The 27258-nt window shown below is 45.6% G+C and overlaps 3 protein-coding genes across 7 annotated transcripts in view; all 3 read right to left on the reverse strand.

Annotated features, from left to right (window-relative positions):
- Nucleotides 1-4771, reverse strand: part of LOC138725708 (cell surface hyaluronidase CEMIP2-like) — a 48019-nt gene extending 43248 nt beyond the window's left edge. For all 5 annotated transcript variants that reach the window (XM_069866863.1, XM_069866862.1, XM_069866861.1 and 2 more), the window contains exons 1-6: nt 4360-4771; nt 3705-4266; nt 3109-3278; nt 2295-2483; nt 1774-1943; nt 722-931 (exon numbers count right to left, since the gene is read on the reverse strand). In XM_069866863.1, coding sequence (XP_069722964.1) covers nt 722-931; nt 1774-1943; nt 2295-2483; nt 3109-3278; nt 3705-4266; nt 4360-4753 — 1695 coding nt within the window. In that variant the 5' untranslated portion in view covers nt 4754-4771. The remainder of the gene's footprint in view (nt 1-721; nt 932-1773; nt 1944-2294; nt 2484-3108; nt 3279-3704; nt 4267-4359) is intronic.
- CEMIP (cell migration inducing hyaluronidase 1) overlaps nt 1-4998 on the reverse strand; it is a 110008-nt gene extending 105010 nt beyond the window's left edge. Inside the window, exon 1 of the mRNA XM_069866870.1 lies at nt 4931-4998. The gene's annotated coding sequence lies outside the window, so the exon portion shown is untranslated. The remainder of the gene's footprint in view (nt 1-4930) is intronic.
- A 10633-nt stretch (nt 4999-15631) lies between these two features.
- The window catches only part of ABHD17C (abhydrolase domain containing 17C, depalmitoylase), a 28676-nt gene continuing 17049 nt past the window's right edge, over nt 15632-27258 (reverse strand). The window contains exons 2-3 of the mRNA XM_069866744.1: nt 21762-21941; nt 15632-17343 (exon numbers count right to left, since the gene is read on the reverse strand). Coding sequence (XP_069722845.1) covers nt 17124-17343; nt 21762-21941 — 400 coding nt within the window. The 3' untranslated portion in view covers nt 15632-17123. The remainder of the gene's footprint in view (nt 17344-21761; nt 21942-27258) is intronic.

The following is a 27258-nucleotide window of genomic DNA, read 5'->3' on the forward strand; positions in this document are numbered from 1 at the left end:
GCCTGAAACACACATCAGGTGAATGAGGAAACGCACACGGACGCCAAAAGACCATTCAGGGTCCTGCAGAGCACACAGCAATTGGACATGCTGGGACTGGAGGGGGAATCTGCCTTTTCCAGCTGGGACACGTATAGCCTTTTTTGTGGAGGTTTTGTTGTTTTTTTAGGTTCCTCTCCACAACGCCCTTGTGAGGATCTAGGTCAAAGCCAAATTCCTGAGGGCTTTTCTGGCACTGAAGCGGTTGTTTGGGTCTGTCCCTCTCATATTTCATTCTCTTTGTCATGTGAATCTCTTTGGATATATTTCACGTCGCCCTGACTTGAACAAATGATCTTTTTTATCTCCTTTCCAAACTAATGGTCCACTGCTTCAGTCAGGTCTGTTAAAGGTCCATTGCTTTCATCTGGAATGAAAGCGCCTTTTATCACAAACTGTCCAGAATAACCATGGCAAAGATTTCCCTATATCTGATCACACCTTTAATGTCATTAATTAGGCAATATTAAGAACTGGGAATTCATTTCAAAGAGCTGCACTACCAGAGCAATAGCCCTAACCTGAAAACAAGCCCAATGAAGCTGACAAGTTACAAAATTTCTTGGGGAAAAGATGCCTTGTTTCAATAGTCCGATTTCTGTTTGCATCACAAATGGCTCTTACTGTTCAGCAGTGCTTAAACAAAGAAATGAACTTGTTGCTAATAAAATATGTCTCCTACCAGAAGGCCATGAGTCCCATGTATGGCAACACACCTAGAGAAGCAGTGGTGGATAGCCAGGTTATCAAGGTACGTCGGGTGTTCGTATCCTCCCCTCTCATCCACATCCCCAGCCAAGTGAAAATGCACAGGGTAACTGCCGAGAATTTGCTGGCCCATGTTTCTTAATTCCACTCCTGACATGTGAACCGAGCTAAAATTCCTTAGGATCTGTCGAGACAAATGTAGATCCAAGTAATACATTACAAAATAAACACACGCAAAAAGAAAAATCCTCCTCCCACCCCTCATTAGGCAATATGTTTGCAGAGTAAAACAGGGCCTGATCCCAGAAGGAGGTGTCAGCTCCGTGCTCTGACTCGCAGGAGCACGGCGCCTACGGAGCAGCGTGCCAGCGGCTGCACACCTCCAGGCACGGGGCTGCCAAGGAACAGCTGCTAAACACCATGTGCAGTGTTTAGTGATAGCCCTGTGGGACATGACTACGGGCAAGGTGCTCCTCTCATTTACAGAAAGGCACAGCGTTTACCACCAGGCTCTATCTCCTGGCAGCTTTATCTCTGCCAAGTGGTTTTAGGCCAGACCTGCAGAGCTCCCCGGTTTCCACTGACCAGGAGAGGAGTAATTTTACACAAAGCCCCTGCAACAGCAAAACTTTGGAATTCCACCAAGAACACATAGGACAACGAAGAGGAGGCAAAGTACAACAGGGCAAGACCCAGCACTTCTCTGAGCCATGAGGGAGCAGGTTTGCTCTGCAAAATTCTTCAGAGACATCTCATGAACTACCTAACTTCACACTGACCCTGCTGACAGCGATGCTGCTGAAGAATCTCCTTCAGAGAAGGATGCCCAGGAAAGGGTATGGTTTTGCATATGTGGTGAAGAAAACGGCACAGACTCATTGCAGGTCTAGTTTGAAAAAACAGGTCAACAAACTTATCTTTTCTTCACAGACAAGCGTATTATCCCTCCCGAGACACAATGGTAGTCTCCTCCAGACAGGAACTGTCTGAAACCACCTACAGCCACATGCATTAAAAATTACTCACTTTAATATGTCCTCCGAATGTGTCAAAAGGGAAGAATTGGCATTGATTTTGTCCATAACAGGAGTCTTCCATTTCTCCTTGAATAACTATATTTCTAGTCAGAAGACCAACCTCTGCCCTCATATCGACACCATCAATGACTTCTCCAATGTGAAGATAAAGTGGGCTGCCTGTGAAAATCAGAAATCTTTGTATTTAGGCTGAGCACAGCACATTCATTACTTCATTAGTCTAAGCAAGTGCAGACTTTTCATTTAAGCAATCGCCAAGACCAGGGATGTGCTCAGTTGTTAGTATCTGGTCTCAGAGGAGGTCAGCACTGCCTCTGGCTTCTACAAAGGACTGCTGCCTCTAGTCAAACTTTTAAATTTCAATATAATACTGGAGCCTTCAGCTTTCACACATATCCATGTGTTTATGTGACAAAAACTAGGTAAAAAGAAAAGTAAATGTAGAACAGAAAAGACAAGACAGTGTAAATATTTAACATAAATTAGTAGATTGATAGAAATATTTCATACCATCTATTTTCACTTGATTACTTTTACATTCAGGACAAGGAAGGAGATTAAACTCTTCAGCCTGATGCATAGAATAATCTGTACTGGCAATGACAATCCGGTCACCAGGTAACCAACTTGTAACCTCATCCACCAAATGAAGAATTATTCCATTAGACACTTCCACTTTAAATCCGCTATGAGGCACCCCTGAAAAATGAAGCAAGCAATTAATTTTACAGTTGCATATTTAGCCGAAGAGCATAGCAGTTTAATTTTTACCTAGATAACTCTGTGTGCTACAGAAGTGGTCTAGCCATTAAACACATCAGTGTTACCTCTTTAGAATCATAGAATTACTAGGTTGGAAAAGAGCTTTGAGATAATTGAGCCCAACCATACTTGTCCACTACTAAATCATACCCTTAAGCACTTCATCTACCATCTTTTGAATACCTCCAGGGACAGGGACTCAAACACCTCCCTGGGCAGCTGTTCCAGTGCCTGATGACCCTTTCAGTGAAGAAATTTTTCCTCATGTCCAATCTGAACCTCCCCTGGCAGAACTTGAGGACGTTCCCTCTATCAGCTATCACTTAGGAAAAGAGACCAACACCCACCTCACTACAACCTCCTTTCAGATAGTTGCAGACAGTGATAAGGTCTTTGTAGGCAGCTAAAACATGACTTTGTGAGAGTACTGTTCTATGTTCAGTCAGCTTCCACACAAAAAAAAGACCACAGTATTATCATCGATGGACTGCTCAGATTCCCAGCGGCCAGAAAAAACAGAGCACAGTGCCAGCAGAGAAGGAATTATCAGAGAAGACTAAACCTTTTATCCATCCGCTGAAAGCAGTAACAGTAAAACGGGTGCCATCGTAGGTGAGGAAATCTCTTTGGGCCACAGCTAGCCCTGTGGTTCCGTTCCCGTGATACTCCCGCTTATCTTCTGATGGGGAAAGCTGATCCCCTCCAAGGATCCCCACCAGCGCCCAGGGCTGCCTGCAGGAGACCAGGAATCGTCCAGTCACTAAGTTGGAAAAGACCTTTGAGATCATCAAGCCCAACCAAGTCCACTACTAAATCGCATCCCTGGACACTTCATCCCTCGGGATGGGGACTCAACCACCTCCCGGGGAAGCCGTCCCAGCGCCCCACGACCCTTTCAACGATGAATTCTTCCCGACCGCCCAACCTGAACCCGCTCGGGCGCAGCTTGAGGGAAGGAGCGAAGCGAATGACCCCTCCCGAGGAGCTCGGGCCGGAGGACAGAGCGCAGCACGGCATCCCCCCCCCCACCTCCTCCCCAGCCCGGGGTACCCACCGAGCCCCCCCCACCCCCCCACCTCCTCGGGGCGAGCCCCGGCGCGCGGCGGCCCCGGCGCGGAGCTGTCCATGGTGGCTAATCCCGCCCCGCGCCCGCCTCACCTGTAGCCCAAGCGGGCGATGAAGCGGCTGCCCAGGCGGTCCCGCAGCGCCAGCCGCGTCTCCAGCGTGAGGCTGCGGGCGGCCGAGTCCCCCACGGCGGCCGCCACCACGCTGCCGGGGCTCTGCAGGGCCAGGAAGGCGAGCAGCCGCCGGCCCTCGCCGGGCCGCAGGTGGGTGTCGAAGCGCCCCGCCGCCAGCACCCGCGCCGCGCCGGCGTCCAGGACGCGCAGGTTGAGCCCGCGGCCGCCCCACCGCTTCTCGGAGGCGTAGGGCCCGCGGCGGAGCCCGCCGGGGTGCAGCGTCTTGTCCAGGAGGGTCCAGGCGCGGGGCCGCCGGCCGTGCAGCTCCAGGACGCCGCCGCTCCCCACGCCCACGAACTTGCGGCCGAAGCCCTCGACGGGCGCCCCGTCGGCCGCTCGCCCGTACAGCGAGATGGTGGCCCGCGAGCCGTAGGGGCAGCGCTCCGAGCCCACGCGCAGCTCCCCGCCGTCGCGGATGAGGATGTAGCGGGCCCGCAGGGCGATGGGCGGCCCGCCGGGGCGGTCGGCGAACACCAGCTTCCCTGCCGGGGACGGGAGAGCGGTGGGGCCGGGGCCGGGACGCGGCCACCCCCCCCCCCCCCCAACCCCGCGCCGAGCCCGGCCGCCCCGCTTACCTCCGTCGCGGATGTCGAGGGAGTGGAAGGCGGCGGAGCTCTCGAGGCGCAGGGCCGCCCCCCGGCCCACCACGGCGGCTCGACGGGGGTCGGAGCCGGGGCGCCACGGGGCGAGCTGCGGGGAGGCGTCCGGGCAGGGTCCTGCGAGACACGGAGCGCGGCGGCAGCGGCGGCGGCGGCGGCGGGAGGGGGAGCGGGGGGAGCGGTACCGACCTGGTGCCGAGCGCTGCTCCCCGGGCCGAGGGGCGGGACGAGCCGCGGCTCCCGGGGCTCCCGCAGCACGTGCGCCGGCTCCTCCGTTTCGCTTTGGACGGCGCTTGTTCTTTTTTTTTTTTTTTTTTTTTTTCTCCTTTTTAAAACTCCGCTTAACGCAGCGAGACCCGAAAACGCACATCTCCCCTCTTCCCCCACTCCTCTCCTCCCCCTCCCCGGCCCCACGCAAGCCCGGAGACGGCGGCGAGGCGACCGCACCGGCGGGACGAAGGGCGAGAGCCGGCGGGGAGCAGAGCCCGGCGGCCGAGGGGCGAGAAGCACCGGCGGGTTTTAAACTCGGGCTGCAAAGACCGCTTACCTATCCCCCGCCGCGCCGAGCCGCAAAGCCGAGCCGCCGCCTGCGGGGAGCTGCTGGGCACCCCGGGCGCAGAGACAGGCGCAGGCAGCTCCCGCTCCTCCGCTCCGGCTGCCTCCCCTCCGCCTCCCTATTTATATCCATCTTCCAACCGCTGGCGGTGCCCGCACTGTTTACAGCGCCGGAGCCGCTGGCTCCTCCCAGCCGGGGACGATCCCTCCAGCCTAGACGGACACGGGCGCCCGGGGAGCCCCGCTGCTCGCTCCCGAGGGGCTCTCCCCCGGCTGCCAGCCCCACGGGCACCGGGCTGGGCTCCAAAGCCCCCTGCCCGGGCTGCGAGAAGGGGAGGCTGAGCCACGGCAGCGCCCAGCGTGGTCCCCGGGGCACAACCAGCCTCGCCCCTTCTAGGGAAGCGTCTGCCCCGCAGCACCTTCCCCTCGGGGTGTCTCGTCCTGCGCCTGGCAGAGCTGCGATGTAACCTGCCGGCTGCCAAAGTTCCCCTGACGCTGGGTGGGCAGGAAGGTTAGCTGCGCCTTCGCCTCCCATCACCTGGTGAAAATCAACCTGTAGCCAGAGCGTGTAGTGGGAAAGAGGGAAAGCCTCGCAAGGTGCTCTGGCAAGACACAGCCTCAAGGAAACCTCTGTGCTTTTATCCCCCTGGGCTGGCACTGCCTACCTGGCTTTTGCAGGTTCCTGCCTGGACTCCAGTCTCCGTTAACACAGCGCTGGAAAGACCACCACACGCTGGTTTGTTTTCCATGAACCAGAACATCACTTTTTTATAGGCTCTGAAGTACAGCATAGCTGAGCTTTCTGGGGACACGTAAAGCAACTGCTTACTGTGGCCACTTTCTTCTCTCTTCCATAGTCTACCCGTGATCCCTCATCTCCTCTCCAGAGCCCAACATCCAGCGAGGACGAGCCAGCAGCGAGCAGCAACAGTGCCAGCCACTGCCCCTGCCCAGGGCCAAAGCCATAGAGGTGCAAAGCCACGGGTGCTGCTGATCTCAGACACGTTTGTGTGCCATCATCTGGTCAAACCACTCCAATCTGTCACCTCTGAAATTTATTCTGGTGCAGGATTTCATCTAACAGAGGGTACAAAGAGGCTATAGTTATGGTAATAAGGAGCGGGTGCTGTCAGACAAAATATGGGAACAGGCTGGAAGCAGGGGGGTGGGTGAGGGGCACGGCCATGCCCCACGCTCCAGACGACGGCTCTGAAGCAGGAGCAACACTCACTTGCGCTAAACAAAACCCATCCACTCTCTTACACCCTGTCCTGGGACGCAGAGTATTGCTGAAGCTGAAGATAAGGATCCAGCCCAGAGAAACAAATCCAGATAACACTCCTTCATTTCAATACTCCATAAATACAGGGAAACATTAGAGCTGCCACCTTTGCTACCGGCTGTTCATCTATCATTTAGTGCTGGCACTTCTATTCCTGTCTCAAATAGCTTTTGTCATTTTCCTTCCAAAAAAGCGGCATTAGTCAGCGTTGTGCCTCCTTCTTATCTGACTATGACATATATGAGTGCAGGTCATGGGAAAGCAGGGCTGTTATCAGAGGTACAGGAGGCAGGGCTCAGTTTTTTTGGAGAAAGATTTATCTACTGGGGGAAGTTCCAGGCAAGACAAGACAAACAGGACTATTTTGTCTTAAAACACACTACCTAAATTCTCTGAATTCCATGGCTCTAGAAATGCAAAATTTGAGGTAGAAGAGACTTTGAATCTTTATTTTACACCTGCCAGAACCCTAGAAATCTCATAATATTTACCCTGCGCAAAAGATTTCTTAGACTTGATCTGAATAAAAGGTAACGATGATTAATCTAACTTAGCAACAGTAGAAATAAAATGTAGTACAGGCTATGGCTAGTGCTAAACTTTGTGCAGGCCTTGTTAAATGATCAGCAAAGCCAAAGTCACTCTGGTTTACATGGGACTTTTTCTGAACAAGAACATAGAACTTTTAAGCTGTAAGCACTGTTTCGATCCTTCGAAGCCTCTTTCCTTCTGTAGCCTCAAAATCCACAGAAATACACTGGTCTGATTGTTTTACTGAGGAAAGAGCTACTTCCAAGTGAGTGATTTCAGTGCCATTTCCACCTCATATTAAGTTTTCAGTGGCCCAAGGAGGAAAATTTCAGAGTAAATAAGACGGGATATATCATCCTGTTTTTCTGAAGATCCCTGTCCCCTTTTAAGGAAAACACTGAAATGCCTGCTGTCACCTGTAGTTTGGTGTTCAGGAGCTAAAGTCTTTTCCTTTCACTCTTTTCCAATTCTTATTTTTTGAGATGATTTTTGTCTTGCAGCAGGACTGCTTTGACGTGGTCACAGGACACATCCTCAGTGCAAGCACATCGCCAAACACCCTCACACCTGCGAGTGGGAAACCATGACTAACACTCCCTTCCTCCAACACACGGAGGAAAAAGCAACCCAAACCCTCCTTCGAGTGTTATTGTTGGTTCTGAACTGGAGTTTACCTTTTTAACAAACAGAAACGTGTCATTTTCTGCAATGGGCTACCAGGTATGAGGCAATCTCGGCTCTCTCGTGTCTCGGCGTGTCGCAACGACTGTGATGCTTTGCCCATAGACACAACCGCAACGTTCAATAACAAATATTGATGACGGGTGAGGCTTCATTTTAAGGCAAGGGCAGGAAACAAAGCTGCTCTAAATGAGTCAGCGGTGGAAGAGGCGACTCCCAGAGCACCAACACCCCTTCCTAGAGATCCGAGCTGACTCCCAGAGCACCAACACCCCTTCCTAGAGATCCGAGCTGACTCCCAGAGCACCAACACCCCTTCCTAGAGATCCGAGCTGACTCCCAGAGCACAAACACCCCTTCCTAGAGATCCGAGCTGACTCCCAGAGAACCAACACCCCTTCCTAGAGATCCGAGCTGACTCCCAGAGATGTGTATCTCGCACACGGATGCGGAGAGGACGGTTCCTCCCCTGTGAGCCATTTCCCCGGGCACACTCCCTCAGGAGACGCTATCCTGTTTCCTTCTTACTACTTAGAGAAAGGAAGGAGTCAGCACCGGAGTCAGCATCCCCCTGCGCTACTCTTCCCCGCCCCCCCCGTTCATTCCCACGGGGCAGGGAACCGGGAGCATCACGGGGTGCCCCGGTTCGTTCCCACGGAGCAGAGACCCCCGGGCATCACGGGGACCCCCGGCCGGGTCCCCCGAGCTCCCCAGTGCCCGGAGCGCCCCCCGCCGCGGGAGAAGAGGTGGCCGCCAGGGGGCGCCCTTGCACAGCCGCTGCCCGATAACATCGCGTTGGCTTTCCCTCCCTTCCCAAGCACATTAACACTATTTTTTTTAATATATATATATAATCATAGAATAGTTAGGATCGGAAGGGACCTTAAAGCCCATCCAGTTCCAACCCCCCGCCATGGGCAGGGACACCTCCCGCTAGATCAGGTTACCCAAAGCCCCATCCAACCCGGCCTCAAGCACCTCCAGGGATGGGGCAGCCACAGCTCCCCTGGGCGACCTGGGCCAGGGCCTCCCCGCTCTCATGGTGAAGAAATTCCTCCTTATATCAAGCCTAAATCTGCCTCTCTCCTGTTTATACCCGTTCCCCCTCGTCCTATCCCCACAAGCCTTCATGAATAGTCCCTCTCCAGCTTTGCTGTAGGCCCCTTTCAGGCAGGTCGCTCTAAGGTCTCCCCTCAACCTTCTTTTCTCCAGGCTGAACAACCCCAACTCTCTCAGCCTGTCCTCGTATGGGAGGTGCTCAAGCCCTCGGATCATCTTTGTACGCTCCTCTGGACCAGTTCCAACAGCTCCATCTCCTCCTTACACTGAGGATTCCAGAACTGGACACAACACTCAGATGAGGTCTCACAAGAGAGGAACAGAGGGGCAGAATCACCTCCCTCGACCTGCTGGCCAAACCGTTATGTTTTCCTGTAGTGTCGCTGTATTCGCCTTCCAGCACTTAGTGGGGGCTACAGGAAAGCTGGGGAGGGGCTCTTTATCAGGGAATGAAGGGGTAGGATGAGAGGTAAGGGTTTTAAGATGAAAGAGGGGAGGTTTAGATTAGATAATAAGAAGACATTTTTTACTGTGAGGGTGGAGAGGCACAGGGTGTCCAGAGAAGTCACGGCTGCCCCAACCTTGGAGGTGTTCAAGACCAGGTTGAATGAGGCTTTGAGTGACCTGATCCAGTGGAAAGCATCCCTGCCCACGGCAGAGGGGTTGGAACTCAATGATCTTTAAGGCCCGTTCCAATCCAAACCAGTCTATGATGCCCACAGGTAACCCCAGCTGGGGGCAGGGTCGTGGAGCACATCAGGTTCTGGTGGGAGCTGGGAGCCCTGGCACAGTGCCTGGGGAGCAGCGCACTGCAAATGCTCATGCAGCCTCACCGAGCCGGTCGTGGCATTACCAGAGCGTGGCTCTTACTGCCCATATTGACTCCCACAGACCAGGATTCTCTTTATCACAGCCCATCTGTGACAACTGCTCTCCGCGCACCAGACCAGCTTCCAGCTAGCATCTTTTCTGCAGCAAGTGACTGCTTCCTGCCCATCTCACCACAGATCTCCTGCTTACGGCTGACCACTCCGAGTCCTGGCTCTAGCTCAGCCTGAACGCTGAGTGCCAGCTGCTAGCAAGACACAGGACCGCCACAGAGCCGATTGCACCCAGTGATGTCCACCCCTCACCTTGGCAACATGGAACCTGGCCCCGCAGCTCCATTCAGCCAGCACTAGAAAGCATTTGAGATAAAAACCACATCTCCTCCTTATATACCTACCACTTTCTTCCACTTTGGGCTTCAACGGCGTTTTCCTTGGTTTAAGCATTTGCTTCTTGAGCAGAGAAAAGGCCTTGGACTGCTGAGCTTCAGACAACACTCCCATATTCCTGAGGAGCTGAAGAACCCTGCGTAGCAAGAACGGCTTCACCTTGTGCTGGGCCACCTTGAGAGGACTGATATGAATTTTGGGTAGGTTGACTTCTCTATCACAATTATAAAACCGAAAGAGATTCCAGGCCAAGCCAGGTCCAAAGGTATCCATTAAAGTATATCTGGAAAGCTTAAGGAGCATGTCACAGGACAACTGCTTTTCTTGTGGTTTCTGGCTCAGGTTCTCACTTAGCAAACCTCTCCTTCCCTGGTGGCTCGGGAGAGAGCTGCTCCGGAACAGACTGGAGGGTTTGTATGAGCCCACGGTTCCAGGAAGGGTTTTCTTACTGTGTAACAGTCCTTCATAGTCCATATTCCACAAAGAACTGCTGGAATTCGGGCTATGTTCTGAAATAATCATAAATACAGTAAAATCTATTAAACATGAAAAGCAAAGAATCACAGTGTGTTCGTTTCTTTAAAATCTCTCTGTCTCTCTCTCTATATATTTAACAATGTTCTGCTGTAGCCCTGAATACAGCGCAGATCACTACACTACTCTGACAAACTTACTGAATGTTTCAACCAGCCATATCAATAAATAGGGGTTTAGGAACTATAATGTAATAATGATTATTTGCCTTTATTTTTGATCTAAACTACTGTTTGCTGTAATGCTCAGGAAACCTATCTTTGTTATATGTACCTCCATCCATAGCACAGAGATTCCTAAAAGAAACTAAAAGAGTACATACTAGTCCATATAATTTTTCTGAAAAACATTAAGAAAATTAATGATTCCTATTAAAGACTGGAAAAGCTTCTCCCATACACAACTAAGAAAGGAAACTTTCACGCTCCCATGGGGCTGTTTAGATGTTGGGTCCAGCCCCAGGGCCCAGCAGAGCCTCTGGGTTTCCAGTAGCTGTAGGCTGGGTTTAAATGAAAGGCTCAGGTTTGCTTTCTAGGTGATCTCTCTGGTCAACCCTACTGATGAAAACCACTAGCCTGGTGTAACAGGGTTAAGCTTTAGCTGCTCACAGTAGCTTCATCAAAGGCAGGAGTATGGGAGAATCCAGACTCTCTGGAGCTTAAATTTGCTCCTAAAGCAATGCCCCTACCCAACTCTCCCTTAATCCAGGCTGAGACTAAGGTTTCAATGTATACCCTAAGAAACGATCAATAAAATAATTATATGCAACCTAAGCAGGCTGGACCTTCAAGGCAGCAAACAGACAAGAAAGTTCCAATACTTAAAAGGGACAAGGAACCAAAAACTTCATTGCATCTTGTGTATTTAAAATAGTTAAAGTTTTAACATAAAGGCATACTGCTAAAGGCCAGAGGTCACGTCCTAGGAGTCCTGGAATGTGCTGGCAGCCTGCCCTTTCATTTCTAAGCAGAAGACAAGATTTTTAAGAATCTTATTTCCTAGATGTGGATCTCAGTTCAGTATGTTTGAGAAGCTTCAGGTTTGGGGTGTTTTTATTTGATGTCAAGATTAAGGTGATCACCTTTGTGACTTACTGTCCAGGGAATTGCTTGCATATTGCAATCATATTAGTTAATATTCTACTATTGTGGTCGAATTCTACATATCGAAATGCACAATTATGGCTGTAATTCATCCCTGAAACATAATCCTGTAGTAAGAACTACAGGAAACATAATCCTGTAGTTCTTCTCCCAGGTGACAGGGGACAGGACAAGAGAGAATGGCCTCAAGCTCCGCCAGGGGAGGTTCAGGCTGGACATTAGGAAAAAATTCTTCACAGAAAGGGTCATTGGGCACTGGAACAGGCTGCCCAGGGAGGTGGTTGAGTCACCTTCCCTGGAGGTGTTTAAGGGACGGGTGGGCGAGGTGCTGAGGGGCATGGTTTAGTGTTTGATAGGAATGGTTGGACTCGATGATCCGGTGGGTCTCTTCCAACCTGGTTATTCTATGATTCTATGATTCTACTTCGAAAGTGCAAAATGTGACTGCCAGGACTAGATGGCAGCGGATAACTCAGGAATATGTCATAACGAAAGCATCATTTTGCATCTTTACCGAATCTTTCATTCAGAGCAATCAATAGCCATCACAATAAACCTGTTCACAAGACCCCTAAGAGACCAATGACTTCTTCCACTAGTTTACTGATGAACTGACACAGAAAGGAATAAACTGATTCTGGGAGCAAAAAGGAGAGAAGGGAGGACTCGGGTCCAAGAGGACCCTAGCAATATGGGGTCCATGTCACCCCCGCTCCTGCACAGGTGTTTTGGGGGAGGCAGTTGGTCCACGCAGGGGAGGCTGCAGGCACTGCTGCCACCTGAGTGGCGCAGATCGGAAAGGAGGGGAAAGGGGTTTTGGGGCAGATCCAAAGTGTTTATAAGCGTACCTAGTGGCACCACAGACCCAAAGCATCCCCAAGTGTCCCCAGGTGCACCCAATGGCACTGCAGACCCCAGGTGTCCCCAGGTGCACCCAATGGCACCAGTGCAGCAGAGGAACTTGAGAAGTAAGCAATGTTAAACCAATGTAAGCAACGTTAAGTAGGTCTGCAAGCTTTCTAGAATAAGCTGCTGTGTAAAACGTTATTGAGTATAAACAAAACTTTAGATCAACGGCTTGCTTTCAAAGGCAGCCCTTAGACTGAAAAAGGCCTGAGGAACTAAAGGAGAAAATAAAGTCAGGGTCCATCCGCATGCAGTCGCCTCCAAAGCCACATTAAAACTCTGCCATCTGACCGCGTTTTGAAGCCAAATCGGGGACCAGAGGCGCGTTTCCCACCCGGTTTTCCATCATAAAGGTGATGGTCAGCCCCGGCGGCCCCACTCCTCCTCCCCCTCTCCCGGGACAGCCTCAGCATCGCCTCCCCTCCTCCTCCTCCTCCCCCCGCCGCCCCCCCCGCCCCCGGGGACCGTCACCGTGTGGCCACCGGCCGTGTCCGCTGGTGGCCGCGGCCAGCAGGAGCAGCGGGAGCAGCCGGGCGGCCGCGGGGCTCCTCGGGGGGGCACCTGCAACACAGACAGAGGGGTTGGCCCCGCCGAGCGACCCCCTAGCCGGCTCCCCGCATCCCCCCGCCCGCCGCGGCTCCGTACCCGGCGACCCCGGCATCGGCAGCATCCCCGGCATCCCCGGCTCGGCCCCCGGGGCTCGCCCCGCCGGCACAAGAGCCGCTTCTGTTGCGAGCGGCGCTGCCCCGCGGGGAGCCGAGACGCTTCGCTCCCTGCCGGCTGGAACAGCCCCAGCCACGTCCTTTGGAAAAGCAACCACGGCTTTGGAAAGCAACCACCCCGCGTCTGCTCCCAGCCCACCGCGCCCCGGAGGGAACCGGGAACGGCGCACACCTACCTGCACAGGAACCAGAAGACAATTTACAACTAACACGCGGAAGCAGCGTTCCTGGTTCTTCTTTGATTTTTTTTAAATTCATTTTCCAAAGAGCAGGCGTGCTACCTACTGCAAAATTAGTTTGGTCACCCAGCTAGGAAACCAGAGGTTGCTGGAGGCAAAGGGTCCAAAGCAGCGGTGCTCGCTCCCGATGGAAGGACCAGCTTTGTCTTTTTTACCATTGCAAACTTCACGCCGCACGGTTGAAATGCAAGCTCCGGCTCTGAAATTCACACCCACCTGATCTAAGAATTACTGCCGGACTTCAAAAGCAATAAACACTAACTAAGCAAGGAGCTGCTGTGCTTGACCTCTTTCCCAGTAGCAGAGCACCCACCACTGAAGAACCACCCTACCCTTTAACCACTGCTGGGAGCACAAAACAACTGCACAAGACAAGAAATTCCAGAGCTAAATTGGCTGGTGAATTCCACAATGAAAGTTATAGGGAAACAAGTTAAATGGACTTAGATGAGATCATTATTTTACATTCATGAGAATAGATGTAGGGAAGAAAACATTTTCCAAATGAGAACAAGGTTTACTGCTGAATGAATAACCAGAGGAAGAAAGTGCACTGGTTCCCTGCTTCCATATTTAGCATTGCTTAGAAAAAGCAAATACAATACAGAATTTATAAAAGATGTGTGTAATACTAAGTGTAAATGCAGGTTTGGACGTTTAGAAAGCTCAAGGGTCAGTGCCTGGAGCAGTTCCCACAAGTTATAGGAATGACATGAGAGAGCAAGGAAGAAAGTGCAGCAGGAGGCAATACGGGGTTAACAGGTTTCTATGAGAACAGAAAATAAATTTTACAGTTACATAAATTTTAAGATTATTTATATCAAACTCCCTGGAAAGTGCTACCTCTAAAGTTGTAACAAACATTTTCCTCTGGCTTTTCGAAGTACAAACATCAAATGACCACAGAGATAAAAACAGATGTGCCTCATCTTACCTGTGTGAAAAAAAATCTGTACTTCACATCTGGTTGTACTGTATAAACAACGAAGGTTAAGTCACACAGGAAAAATGGACAGAGCAGCCACTCCAAGAAAAAAAACGTTAGCGCTCATTTACACCCTTGGAAGACCAATTGTATAATTTATCCTGGCACAGCCAATCATTCCTACAGTGACACTCTGGTACCTCCAAAATACACCTAAGTTTCTCTAAAGGTCCACATTATAAATTTAAATTAAAAAAAATGAAGTAGTTCACTACTATTTGTTTTATTTTGTGTAAAGGCTACGTCTGGAAACTATACAAATTTCAGAATTTAGTTAAGAACTACTGAATGGGAACAGGGCTATAAGGAAAACTATTTAAGGGACCAAAGAGGTAAACAAATTGACTTGAGAGGGAAGTTCCAGAGCAGTGGATCACTGATAGGTCATTAACTAACATTTTAATTGAGAGCAAAATATTTGTTAGTTAAATGTAGATGAACTTTGCAAACCAAAACAGAAAACGCAGAAGCCAGAAGAACAATGAGGCACCTCTGAGAACTAGTTAGGCAGCAATTTGGACAAATAAAGAGATACTAGGAGTGGAAATTCAAGTTCAGTGAGAATATTGAAAACTCTGGCTACCTGTGCAGAGACCACAGGACATACACGAGTGCTGAATTCAGATCTGGAGCTATCATTAACAGAGGGACACTGACAAAAAGCAATGCATATACAAAGTCGAGTAGCAAATGGCTGCAGAAGGAGTTAGAAAAGTAGTAATTAAAAAAAAAATTATAAGGAAAAGGTTAAAAGTACCAGTTTGCTGAAGCAAAACGGTGGCTACAAGAGGCCCTGGGGAGAAAGAAACATCATAGGCTTAAGTTTACAAAACAACACAAAGTTCAATGTGGTTACCAAAAAAAAAACCATTGCCGAATTAAGTAAAAATTCTCCAGGTCATGGACAGGCTTCCACATTATGTTGAATACCTGTGCCACAGGCATCAGCTTTCCTTCCACAGGGCTGCACCCTCAGAAATAACACGTGTAGAAGTGGAAGAAAACCCATTGCAGATTTATGAAGGTGCAAAATAAGGAAAATGAGACGCATATCTCAAAATTTATTTAAAATACAGGAGGGAAGCAAACATGAAGTGATGATCAGGCAAACCCTGTTGATTTTGGCTGGAACAGTCATCGAGAAAACAGCTGCACGCCCTGTTGGTTGAGGCATTTAAAACTCAAAACTGGACAAGAGATGCGTAGATCCAAATTCTAAGGATGCAGATGATGTGGCATGGGACAGGCATCCTAATTGTAAGTAAAAACACCAGTTTTTCCCCTTTTACCATAACAGAGCCAAGTGGATAATCAAAGACACACTTGGGGCGCTGACAATTAACTGCAGGCCTCTTACGAGGACTCATGACAATTACGTTCAAACATTTCTTCTAGGCAATGAATCATGATTTATCATTAGTTAAAACCAGCTGAACACCATTTACAAGTAATCACTTTTACATTTGATTTAAATACCAAGCTTCATGGAAATGTGGCTTTGTACTTTAGGAAGGTTTTCCTTGAAAGGAAATAATTAAATTATGCAATTCAAGCTACCTGATCAAGTAATTCGTACCTTACTCCTCTTTGTGTATGAAAACTATGCACCAAATAAGATTCAAAAATTCAGTAAGCTGTAATCCATGCATCCTTTATTCCATTACAATCACTGTGTTGCTTTCTAGCAACAGGACACAAACTGCAATCAATCGCGATCAATTTATACAACAATCTGAGGCTTACAGTACATTTAAGGCCTTTAAATTTGGAAAAATTAGACCTATGCTAGTGGTGTAACAATTTTTAAGTGTCTTGCATTTCTGATGCATAATCTGTGCGATTCCAGTGTCAAAGAATCAAATTACCTCTAAACTAAACAGATCAGCTCAATGAAAATTTAGTTACATAAATTCATCAAAACATAAATGTGTAAATTTTTTTTTGTCCTGGAAACTTTATAAAACTTTAATAGCAAAATAATATAGGGATAAAAACATATTTTAACAAAATGTATTCAATCATATACAAACCAGAATTTTGCAGTTTATTGTAACTAGACTTAAATTAAAACTACCAATTAAGAATCTATGCACAATGTAAATTCAAATATGTACAGTACTTTTAAAAAGTCTACAGGAATGCTTTACAGAAGGAAATGTCTGTTATGGCTATTATTCAGACCATCTGAATATTAAAATGAGTTTTCTAGTAGTAAATTTACACATTTATTTTTAAACAAAAGCAATTTTGTCCCTAGATCCTTTAAGAATATTTCAGTTATGCTTATACAGGTAATTGAGAGGTCGTTACAGAGTTTAGCCCCATATAGTAGTTTGTTTATTTTCAGGAAAAAGTATATTTAAATAATTTACTCGGGAAGATCAGTAAGTTAACAAAAGAACACTAGAAGGGAGGAGGGGGAACTTCATCACAATAATTTTCCAGTTACAATACCACAGCTAGAAACTTTACAAAGAAAGTACTCCCTTAGGTTGAACCCAGGACCAATTGTTCAGAACAAGCTGTAGCCCATAACAGTTGTGTTCTCCACACTGAGAACAATGGAAAAAAAAAAGTCTTTGTAGGACAGAATTAGAAACGATCTGAAGTGAGACAGAGAAAACTGATCTTCAATTAATACAGCACTAGATAAAAAGTGTCCCCATAAGCAGCTATTATTCCCACTTCCTTCAGGGCAACAAAGCTAAAAATTGTTGGAATTACAGTAGTTGACCATAATTGTGTGCATTAGTAGAATAATTTCCAGATATAAAAGACAAATTTCATCAGATGTTTGATTAGAACACCCTCAAGACAGGGTATTTCTTCATAGTATAAAGCTATTACAGCTATCCAGTTAAAGCATGTGCAAAAACAGGTAATTTCTTCCGTTCACAGTAACTGAGGTAAAATCAGGTAGGCTTCTTCAGGAGTTGGGAAGTTCATGAGATATGAACTGTTTTAGTCTCTCTAAGTACTGTGCATAAAGCTCTATATCATTATGCCCAGCCCCTTCCACCCAGAGGGGCTCTACCGCTCGTGGACATCGCTCATACATGGCCAGGCCATGGGAGAAATCGATCACCTCGTCTTCCGTACCATGGATTACCAACACAGGAGAGGTTACTTTAGATATCTTGTCAATGCTGGAGGATGGAAAAGAAAAACATAGCTCAGTTTGAGGCTGTAACTTTCATACCATTAAAGAAAGCAAGATGAACTGTCAACACATGATCCAGTTACCACTGCGTGTTTTTAAATGGCTGCAAGACGTTGAAACTGTGCCCAAGTGATACTGAACAAGGCTCATTCCTAAACCACATGCTAATCACTATCATCCCACCCCTTCTAACAAGAAGCTCAAACGGGCAGCACACTAATGACGTTTGTCACAAGCTCCTTTAAGCTGACAAGGGGGAAGATTCATATTAGCTCTTAGGAAGAAATTTTTTACTGTGAGGGTGGTGAAGCACTAGAACAGGCTGCCCAGAGAAGTCATGGATGCCTCATCCCTGGAGGTGTTCAAGGTCAGGTTGGATAAGGCTTTGAGGAACTGGATCCAGTGGAAGGTGTCCCTGCCCATGGCAAGGGGATTGGAACTGGATGATTTTAAGGTCCTTTCTGATACAAACCATTCTATGATTCTAAGAAAACAGAGTGTATCTATTACAAAAAACATTGAGAGGTGAAAAAGACACCATGGGACATGCTGCCAGCATGGATTCTTCAGATTACACATTACCACCTTCCAATTTAATGGCCTGGGAACTAATTAACTATATTCTAGTCAACGTTCATGTGAAAAAAAACCAAACCCAAAACCAAACAAACAACTCAGTTCATAAGGTTTTAACTTGTCTTTAACCCTCAAATTAAAGCAGATTCAGTTAAAGAAAAACTATCTGTTCTATTGATTGTCTGTGTCCAAGTGGCAAGAAAGAAAAGTGTAGGAGAAAAGCATCACACAAGGAAATTTAGCTGCAAACTGGAAGAAACACACATGACTACGTCGTGCAATTAACTTCTGTGAAGAGACCCTGAAGTGAATTTTCTTTTTCCTTTTGCTCAGCTACATTTACCAGATCAATACAGCTCGGGATCACCCCTCACAGGAAAACGGGAAGAGTGACAAAAGGACCTTCGACACCCATGAGTTCAGGCCAGAAAACCCCAATTATGACACATGAACTTGGAAGTGGTGAACAGCAACTTTCTCTGACTGCCTTCATGCAGGCACCAGCTTTTATTTCCAGACAGCCATTTCACGTTGGCAGTTACCAGTAATTCCAAATAAGTATACAGGCACAGAGTGCTAGTGAACTCCCAGCTTCCTACCAGCTCCATTTCATCAACAAATGGAGGAGTTGGCTCAGGACGTTATGCAGAGTATGGGATGAAGTGGGTGGAAACATGAATATCGGTAATATTTGATTTGACAGGACACGTCTATTTCTTTATGCTATCTAATAAAAAGTGTTTGGATTTTCCTGCTCCTGAAGAACAAGAAAGCATGCACTTTTGGCAAGACTGGAGATTTTAAAGTGATCAACACTGCTTAAAATGATTAAAAAATACAGATGCCAACATACACTGGCTTAAAAACAGGTTTAAAGAAGCTTTATGAAAATATGAAGTTAATTAACTAGTAAGATGTAGACTGAAGCACTAAACCTCACACAAATCTCAGCATTTAGTATTCTAGGGAACCATCATTGGTATGCCAGTAAACAGCTGAGTGCAAACATATTTCTGTCTCAATACTTCTCCAAAAAACCAGCCTTCATGTCATTTAAAGAGGAAAAGTGTTATTTAAAATTAAAATGCAGCCTATTTCACTTTTCCTGTCTGAAACTTGAGCTGCGTGCAACTACACTGAATACAGAAAAATATACCAAGAACATGAGACATCAGAATAATGCAGTCTTTTTTTCCCCATAATTTTTATCCTCAAATTAATATCACAGCCCAATGTAAATACTTCATAATCAACACGTTATATAAACTGAAGTCTTAAACCCATGAAGGGTCTGTCCTGGAGTTCCGTAACGTGACACACATCAGCGACAAAGATGTTTATACATAATTTTACTGGCTAGATACTAAGCTCTAATTTATTGTAGGAAACCCCTTTCACTTCAGTATTCAGATAAAGAAACTATTTTTCCACACATACTCACAGACCATTAAGCTAGATAATATTTGCATTTTGCAGAAAATTGGAAAGTGTCCCACTGCCAACTCAGCGACTCATAAGGCGGTATTTAAACTGCACATTTGATTTACTTAGTATTCTTAGCCATACTGCTCTGCAGCTAGAAAAAAAAAAATCTTAGAGACCAAATTCTCATAGAGTCCCAGCATAAAATGCACATAATAGCAATTCACCGTAGGTGCACACAGAACTATTTGTTTCCTGCCGTGAAGATAGACAGTTGGGCTGCACACATTCATAAAAATACACTGATGTTTATTTTCACTGCTTACAGTATAAGTGAAGTCAGACTGACAGCAATGAACAGCTCAGTAGGGTAAGAAAATACTCAAGGGCTACAGTACATCTGTTGTCACTGCTCTCCCCTCACACTTTCTTTTTAAAACTGTTATTTGATGTGGCTGATATTAGGTAATCACTGTTACTTTTGTAATCAGAACTATTTTTAAGGCTTTGTTTCTTTCCCTTCTAGCAGAAGTGCTGGTAAATACTGGATTTAAGGTCTGAGGGTGATGAATGAGTTGGAGTATAAGCTTTTCAAATTCTGACCACACTTTCAACAGTTTAATTACTTATTTAGTTAATAAGTAATTTGGAATAGTTATAAACACAGGAACTAGATATAGTTACTATGAGAGCCACTATTACTTGGTCACTTGGTCACTATTACTTCTAGCTGGTTTGGCATACAGATTTATATATACGGCCTCCCCCACCTTCTAACTTTTAGCTGTTGTTATAAAAACATAACAAATGCTATGAATATCCCCTACTACGCTTATTGCAAACATGACCTTCTGAAGCAAAGCCAAGCTTTGCACAAGACTTCAGCGAGTTTCTGCTTTGTCTTCTTCCTTCTAGAGATCATTCTGCTTTTCAGATGTGCCTCCCCTTACCCTGCTCAGGTCTACATACACCACCATGAAGAGACTGGCTTCTCCTTTCATTCTCCTGTAACTAAAACTGGGTCAGATGATAAGTTTTAAAAGATTCCTAGAATATCTGCTATTCTTAGGACCTCTACTATTTCCAGATATTTGGATACTTTAATTTAGGACTGTTGCAATTGCTTTTCAATTGAAACATGAGGCTATAAAGTCAACTATTTTATCTTTAAACTAGTTATATATTTCTGAATGTAAAACAACCTAGAATTTCTTAAAAAAGCTCAAAATCTTCCAAATGAGGGACAGCAACCTCCTTTATTTTGGTCACAGACATTAGGATCTTACATGATCTCCACCATGAAGGACAAGTACAAGTCTTGCTGTCTTTAGTGATTTTATACGGGAAGCATACCAAAGATGCAGAAGTGGTTTTATGCTTACAAGGACCAAAGGCAAAGAAACACTAAACGCATTCCCTTGAGACCATACATGAAAGGCAGAACCGAGCAGAAAAGTGAACCACACCAGTCTAACACTCCAGCCTTTGACTCTCTTGTTTTGTCCCTTTAAAAGCAGCAATTATCTATACATTTTTTTCCCCTCTGCTGATCCAGTAAAACTATAGCAATATTTCAACAGCACATCCATTTCATGATACCATATTACCTTCTAAATCAAGGTTGACTGAGATGTTAAGCTTGTACAATTACTAATTTGTTAGTCAATAGCCTGAAAGACCTAATCGTGTATTATCACTATTTCAAACTTGACAGAATAAAATTCTGATATTAACAACTGATAACACAAAAATACAAGAGAAAAATTAGTTGTAAATACTAAGACTTCACTTGTTCATCATGTCAGTTTGAGACTGACATCAGCTTGTTTCTTACATGGTGAATCCTTGCTTGGATTTAGGTGTGAATATCTGAAGTTTAAAGCACAAGTGACAAAACAATAACATTCCCTGAAAAGTTACATATCTAGGCCTTTTTAAACACCTGAAGAGTATGTCGAGCCTGGAACAACCCTCACTGCAGCATTTATTGCTCTCTATATTCTTTCATTTCTCTCTATATTTCATATATTCATTGCTCTCTATATTCTTTCATTTCATATATTATTCATTGCTCTCTACAACTACCTGAAAGGAGGTTGTAGAGAGGAGGGTGCTGGCCTCTTCTCCCAAGTGACAGGGGACAGGACAAGAAGAAATGGCCTCAAGCTCCACCAGGGGAGATTTAGGCTGAACATTAGGCTGGACCCTTTTCACAGAAAGGGTCATTGGGCAGTGGAACAGGCTGCCCAGGGAGGTGGTTGCATCACCTTCCATGGAGGTGTTTAAGGCATGGGTGGGCGAGGTGCTAAGGGGCATGGTTTAGTGTTTGACAGGAATGGTTGGACTCGATGATCCAATGGGTCTCTTCCAACCTGGTTATTCCATGATTCTATGATTTATACGTACCTTGGAAAAGCATCAAAGCAATAGGTTTTCCTAGTGTCAGGAAAAGCTACCCGTAATCCAGACATCAAGGGAGAATGAAGGATTACTGCTGCACACTCGTACCGAGATGCCAGGTCTACTGTAGGGACAGTACCAATACTCTGACCATACAGAATAATGTTCTCAGGACTGACACCATACCTGTAGAAAAAAGAAATATCCCTTTTTAAAAAAAAAAAAAAACCAATGCATTTTGTATCAAAAAAGCAAAAACATCAAAACCAAAAGGAGAGTGGGATAAACACAAAAGCACCCCCCCTACCCGCTGCAGCCCTTTAAAATGTGTTCCTCGGACAAATCTAAACTTTGAAACAGTCCAGCAAAGTAAATAAGCAGAATATTACATAGGCTGAAGGGAGCAATCCTCAAGGAAGGAATGTCAGTTTGTTCGTTAATCTCCACCATCTTCGTGAACACCTCTTATCTTTCACTCCACAGAACAGCAAATTATAAATTAGACTTCCCCCATAGTCACCCTCAAGAATTTCAATTAGATGTTCTGGAGGCTAACGACCTTTTCACCACTGAAGACAGATACTCCTCTGCCCACCTTCCCTTTCATGCAGCTGGAACAAAAACACCAAACTGCCTTGTTAGTGTAGCTAAAGACACCAAAGAGGATAACAATTTGAGAGGACAGTTCTGTCTATTTTTTCAAATTCTGATCAGTGTAAATTATTTCTCATTTTTCTTTTCCAGTTTAAAATATATCACACTTCTTTCAAATCTATGTACGGACTCCTGGATGGCTCCCCAACATGCCCACTTAGTCTATCAAACCGTCCTAGCTCGTGTGCTGTTTCACAGTGGCAAAAGTGTTCAGGATGATACTAATTCAGTTTTTGCTGAAAGTATGCAAAACAAAGGAATTCAGAAAGGGCACAGGAAGCAGCAACAGTGGCTAGGAGACACGTACAATAGTATTTGGCCACCACAACTTGTTAGGAAAGCTGCAAATCAAAACCGTTACTCAGTTAATTATAGAATATTTACCCAGAACATTTATGCATGCAACTCCACTTCCCACTGCAAGCTGTATAAAAGAGCAGAAAAGAACACATTTCTAGTAGAAAATATGCAGAACGTGTCTTTTTGCCAGTTTACACTGTCCTGCTGTCATCGCTAAGACAATGAAAATCAAACCCTACAGTTTAGTACAACCGGAACATTTCAACCTCCTTGCCAAGCTGAGAGCGAGATATATGGCAGGCCTGGGTAGTACTTGACTTTCAAGCAGTTAAATGATTGGTTATGTGCAAAAGAAAATTACAATGTAATAATAATCAATTAATAATTAAAACTACAATGTATTAATCCAGTACTCATCATCCAACTGCAGGCTGTCAGGCTTGCCTGGTTTTACAATGAAGACTGGATTTTAGCCTCTGTGAGGCTGGAATTTTCTTAATATTTCTATACTGTTGAGCGTAAGGGCGCTTCTGGCATCTACTGTAATATGAATAAGCAACTGTATAAAAATATCTCCCTGGAGAAAAATCTTATCCTCTTGGTAACCAAGCAGCAGCTCACATTAGTGGTCTATCACCACAGCTGTGGCCTGATGTTTTTAAAAAGATGTTGTGAAGCTTTTTTTAAAAGAATTTTTTATCCCTCACTGTTAAGAAATAGTCCAGGACGCAGTAAAGCCTAGTTGATTCTGGTATGCATGTTAACAGAATCTTGGAGCAAAGACTAGTCCTCACGGACTTCATTCCAGCTGCTGGGAGGGGAGGACTGGAGGCATGTACCTTTGAAGGCAGCATGTGCCTCCAGTCTGCTGATCTACCAGCTGTTGCACCATATTGAAGACCGGCAGAAATGCATCAGCACCAGGGAATACAAGAAAATGGGACTAGAACAAGATCTGCTACCTGTTGCAGACGGAACGATATTAATGCTGGTAGGTTTTACAATACCATCCTGAACTCCAGTATCACAATAAATGTAAAGTCCCCTTTCTAAAAGTAGGCAGAATATGGAAACAGATGTTTGAGTGAGAATCACAGGATAACAGGACAGCACAAGGTAGCAAGAGAATTCCTTCAATACCTACAACTGTCTTAGGATGGCAACTTTCAATGTTAATTTGGATTCACTTCCTTTGACATTATTTTGTTTCTGAAAGCAGTTCATATTCTAAGTGGAAGCACCTTACTGTGGTGGCAATAGGTACTCTAGAAAAATACTGTTTCACAGTATGCCAGTTTCACAGTTAAAGATTGATACAGTTCATAGGATCATAAACACCACTGGTAACCCCATCCACCCGAGATCTCTGAATTTAAAGTAGCCCTTCACCACTAAATAAATATTATAACTATTCAGTATCTAACTCCACAAAAAGGCAATGTGACAATTTTGGAATAAAAAATAATCTTAAAAAGGTATCAGGATACTGCTTTAGCACACTTGTAGCCTGTCAGTAGGTCAAAAGTCTTTTCTACTTTGTATTCCTACTGACTGATAGCTAAAGGAATCTCTTGGACCTGTTTAGTTAGGAAGAGTCCAACTTTCCAAGACAGGAGTTACTGTAACAGATTTATCTTTTTAAGCCCTTACCATTAGGCCATCAATCAGACAGTCAGACATTAAGCCTACTGCAAACATCAGCAGAAACAGCTACATGTAAAATTTATTTATTGCAAGGCCAAAGGCCATATGACAACTCATAAGCAAAGGCCATGAATAATTGACATACGTGAGGTTACTGGAGCTGAAGGCCAGGGCTTGGCTCCATGACACTTAAGTCCTCTCAAACGCTGCCCAGCTGGTGACTCAGCAAGCACCCTTCAAGCGAGGCACAAACCACCTGGAGATTTTATCTTGAAAATACAGTATCCTTTGCAGTATGTGGGGAAGGAGCCCAGCCTTTGCTTAAAATACCACAAGGTATTAGATTCTTGGGCAACACAAACAAGATACAGAAAGTGAAGCAGAGGAGAGGAGGAGCGGACATGGATAAGAAGGTAGCAACGAATGGGAAACTGAGTGACACAGAAAAAAGGAACAAATGTGACAGAAAAAGGCAAAAGACATTCTGAGAAAAGAGGAATCCTGTTACAATCTGCTCCCCTATTAAGGAAGAAAGTCCTTCCACGACTAGACAGCAGCTCCTAAAAATATCTTCCTTGAAATACACAAGCTTTGGTCTCTGTGGAAACAGAGCTGCATCCAACAGAGTGGGAGACCCAAGTTAAATTTATGAGTATGCTCCTGCACTTCTACAGAGCCTATCAAACCAACCAGGGCAACATTGCAATGTGGAAACCAGCCTTCAGAAAAAGGAAGCTAGGAAGCAGTTCAAATAGTTACTGTGGGCATATGTAAAACACTCATTTGGCAACGGAGAAAAACTAAAACAAAAAAACAGCAGGCATGCTTCTTCCCCCCAAGGCAAGTAAATTACTAAGGAGTGCAAAGCTACTGCTGTTTAAAATGATGAAAGCATTTCTACTCCTCCTGACTTACCAGGTGGCAAAGTTCTCCAGCCCAGTCTACTCTCAAAAAAACAAGAGCAGATTATCTGGATTACGGATTACTTTTCTTGTGTGCAGAAAAAAAAACATCTACCTTCATAAGTAGTGCCCCTACCTGCACCTACAGCGTACCAACTCAGTCCAGGTCTAACTCAAGCACCACAACATTCCACAGTTAATAGTAACACAGTTGGGGTTTCTTTTGCTCCATGTTACTGCCTCAGTTTATACAAACTAGGTTCACCAGCAATTCTTAGTTTCCTTATGCTAGCATGAACGACATGCACAGAAGCTGGCTATTAAGAATCCTCACCCCAGTGTTCTGCTCACTCCTGCACAGAGTAACGAGAGACCTCAGGCACACCGACAGCTCAGTGCGATGAGGAAGAGCTGGAATACTGCTGACAGCAAACAGAGCAAAGGAGGACGGAACACAACTCTGGTTCAGTCTGTATGGCTGTGTCTCGTGCCATGTCCCTCAGCAGCTTCTTCATACCACACTATCAATTGCCTTTGTAAAGTATTTAAAGCTTTCTGGCTAACAGCACTATGTACAAACTAGGTATTATCATAAAACATCCTTAACTGTGAGTATAAGATACTGATACCCCACCACTACCAGGCTTGAGCTTTGAGTGATGCAGATGGAAAGTTTACCATTGCTATTTTTACTCTCTCCCCACTCAGCTGAAAGCGCCAGCGGAATGCTGCCGCAGGGACTACAGACGTGTCACACAGCTGAAGCCCTGCAACGGTCACAGATTCTATCATCTGTGCCAGTCCTCAAAGGTGCTAAACACATTCAATAATGAGGCCAGGTCTTTTTTTCAGCCTTACTGAATCAGTGAAATTAACCACACCTTATATTTTCAGTTTGAAGTTTTATGGTATTTGCTGTCCCAGTATCCCTTCCCTAAACTGGAAAGCATACAGAACAGCACAGATACGGCAACAGCAATGAATCAGTTTTCAAAAACAGTCACAATAAGCACCCGAGGCAAAGCATTTTGACAAACCCCATTTCATAATGCTGTCAAGACCTACTTTTTAACTGCTACTAAATTCAGGCAGCTACTGGTGGTCAAGTTCTTCCTCACAACACAGCATATGAAGAGGAAATAGCCAGGAAACCCAAGGTCACTAGTTCAGGCACTCTTGCAAGGAGATGAAGATTGAAAACGTGCACTCCACTCTCAAGGGAGACACCTCAACAAAATAATTCATTTTCAAGACAAAAGAAAACCCACAATACACCTGGAGTGAGTGACACAAATCATACCACATTTGGAGGAAACAGTAACTTTTAGAGTCCTTTTACTACAACACACACGTGCTCAGTTATTACAAGATCTTTTCTTCAAGTCTTTCTGTTTATACAAACCCACTTGTCACAACAGACTGTTCATTCCCTTTTCAAAATTCATCATCTCTAAACTTCATAATCCAGAGAAACTTAGATTGCCTGTTAAGAAACAGACAGGTTTTTCGGTAGCATCATTATATACTTCCATAAGAGATGCATCTACATTTTCGGAAATAAACAGTTATTTAATATGGTATGAATCGAAAAATCTATTTTAGGGGGTAGAAAGGAAAAACCAGAAATCCTCAGTCAAATAAAAATCCCACATGCACACCTTGAAAGAGTTTGTTGTAGGACCTTTATGTTAAAAAAACCAAACAGGAGAAGCTTAGTCAATAAACCTTATAGCAAGTAATTTACAGTATCAGAAAAAACACCAAATTTCACATTGTGCTTCAGCAAACACCACTCCAGCACGTCAGCCAAAACACCACAGAAATCACAGCAGATTTTTAGCCTGAATGCCAATACTAAATTGAGAGCAAGGCATGAGATTAAGGATTTCTGGTGTTAACCATAACAACAACTGTCAAACAAGAGAAATCAGAAGTATTGCAAGATTCACAGGAAACCCTGGCACACAGCAAGAGTCCCTGTGCCAGTTTCTCACTAGTTTCCT

This window comes from Phaenicophaeus curvirostris, chromosome 12 (assembly GCF_032191515.1).
Source record: "Phaenicophaeus curvirostris isolate KB17595 chromosome 12, BPBGC_Pcur_1.0, whole genome shotgun sequence".
NCBI classification, from domain to species: domain Eukaryota; kingdom Metazoa; phylum Chordata; class Aves; order Cuculiformes; family Cuculidae; genus Phaenicophaeus; species Phaenicophaeus curvirostris.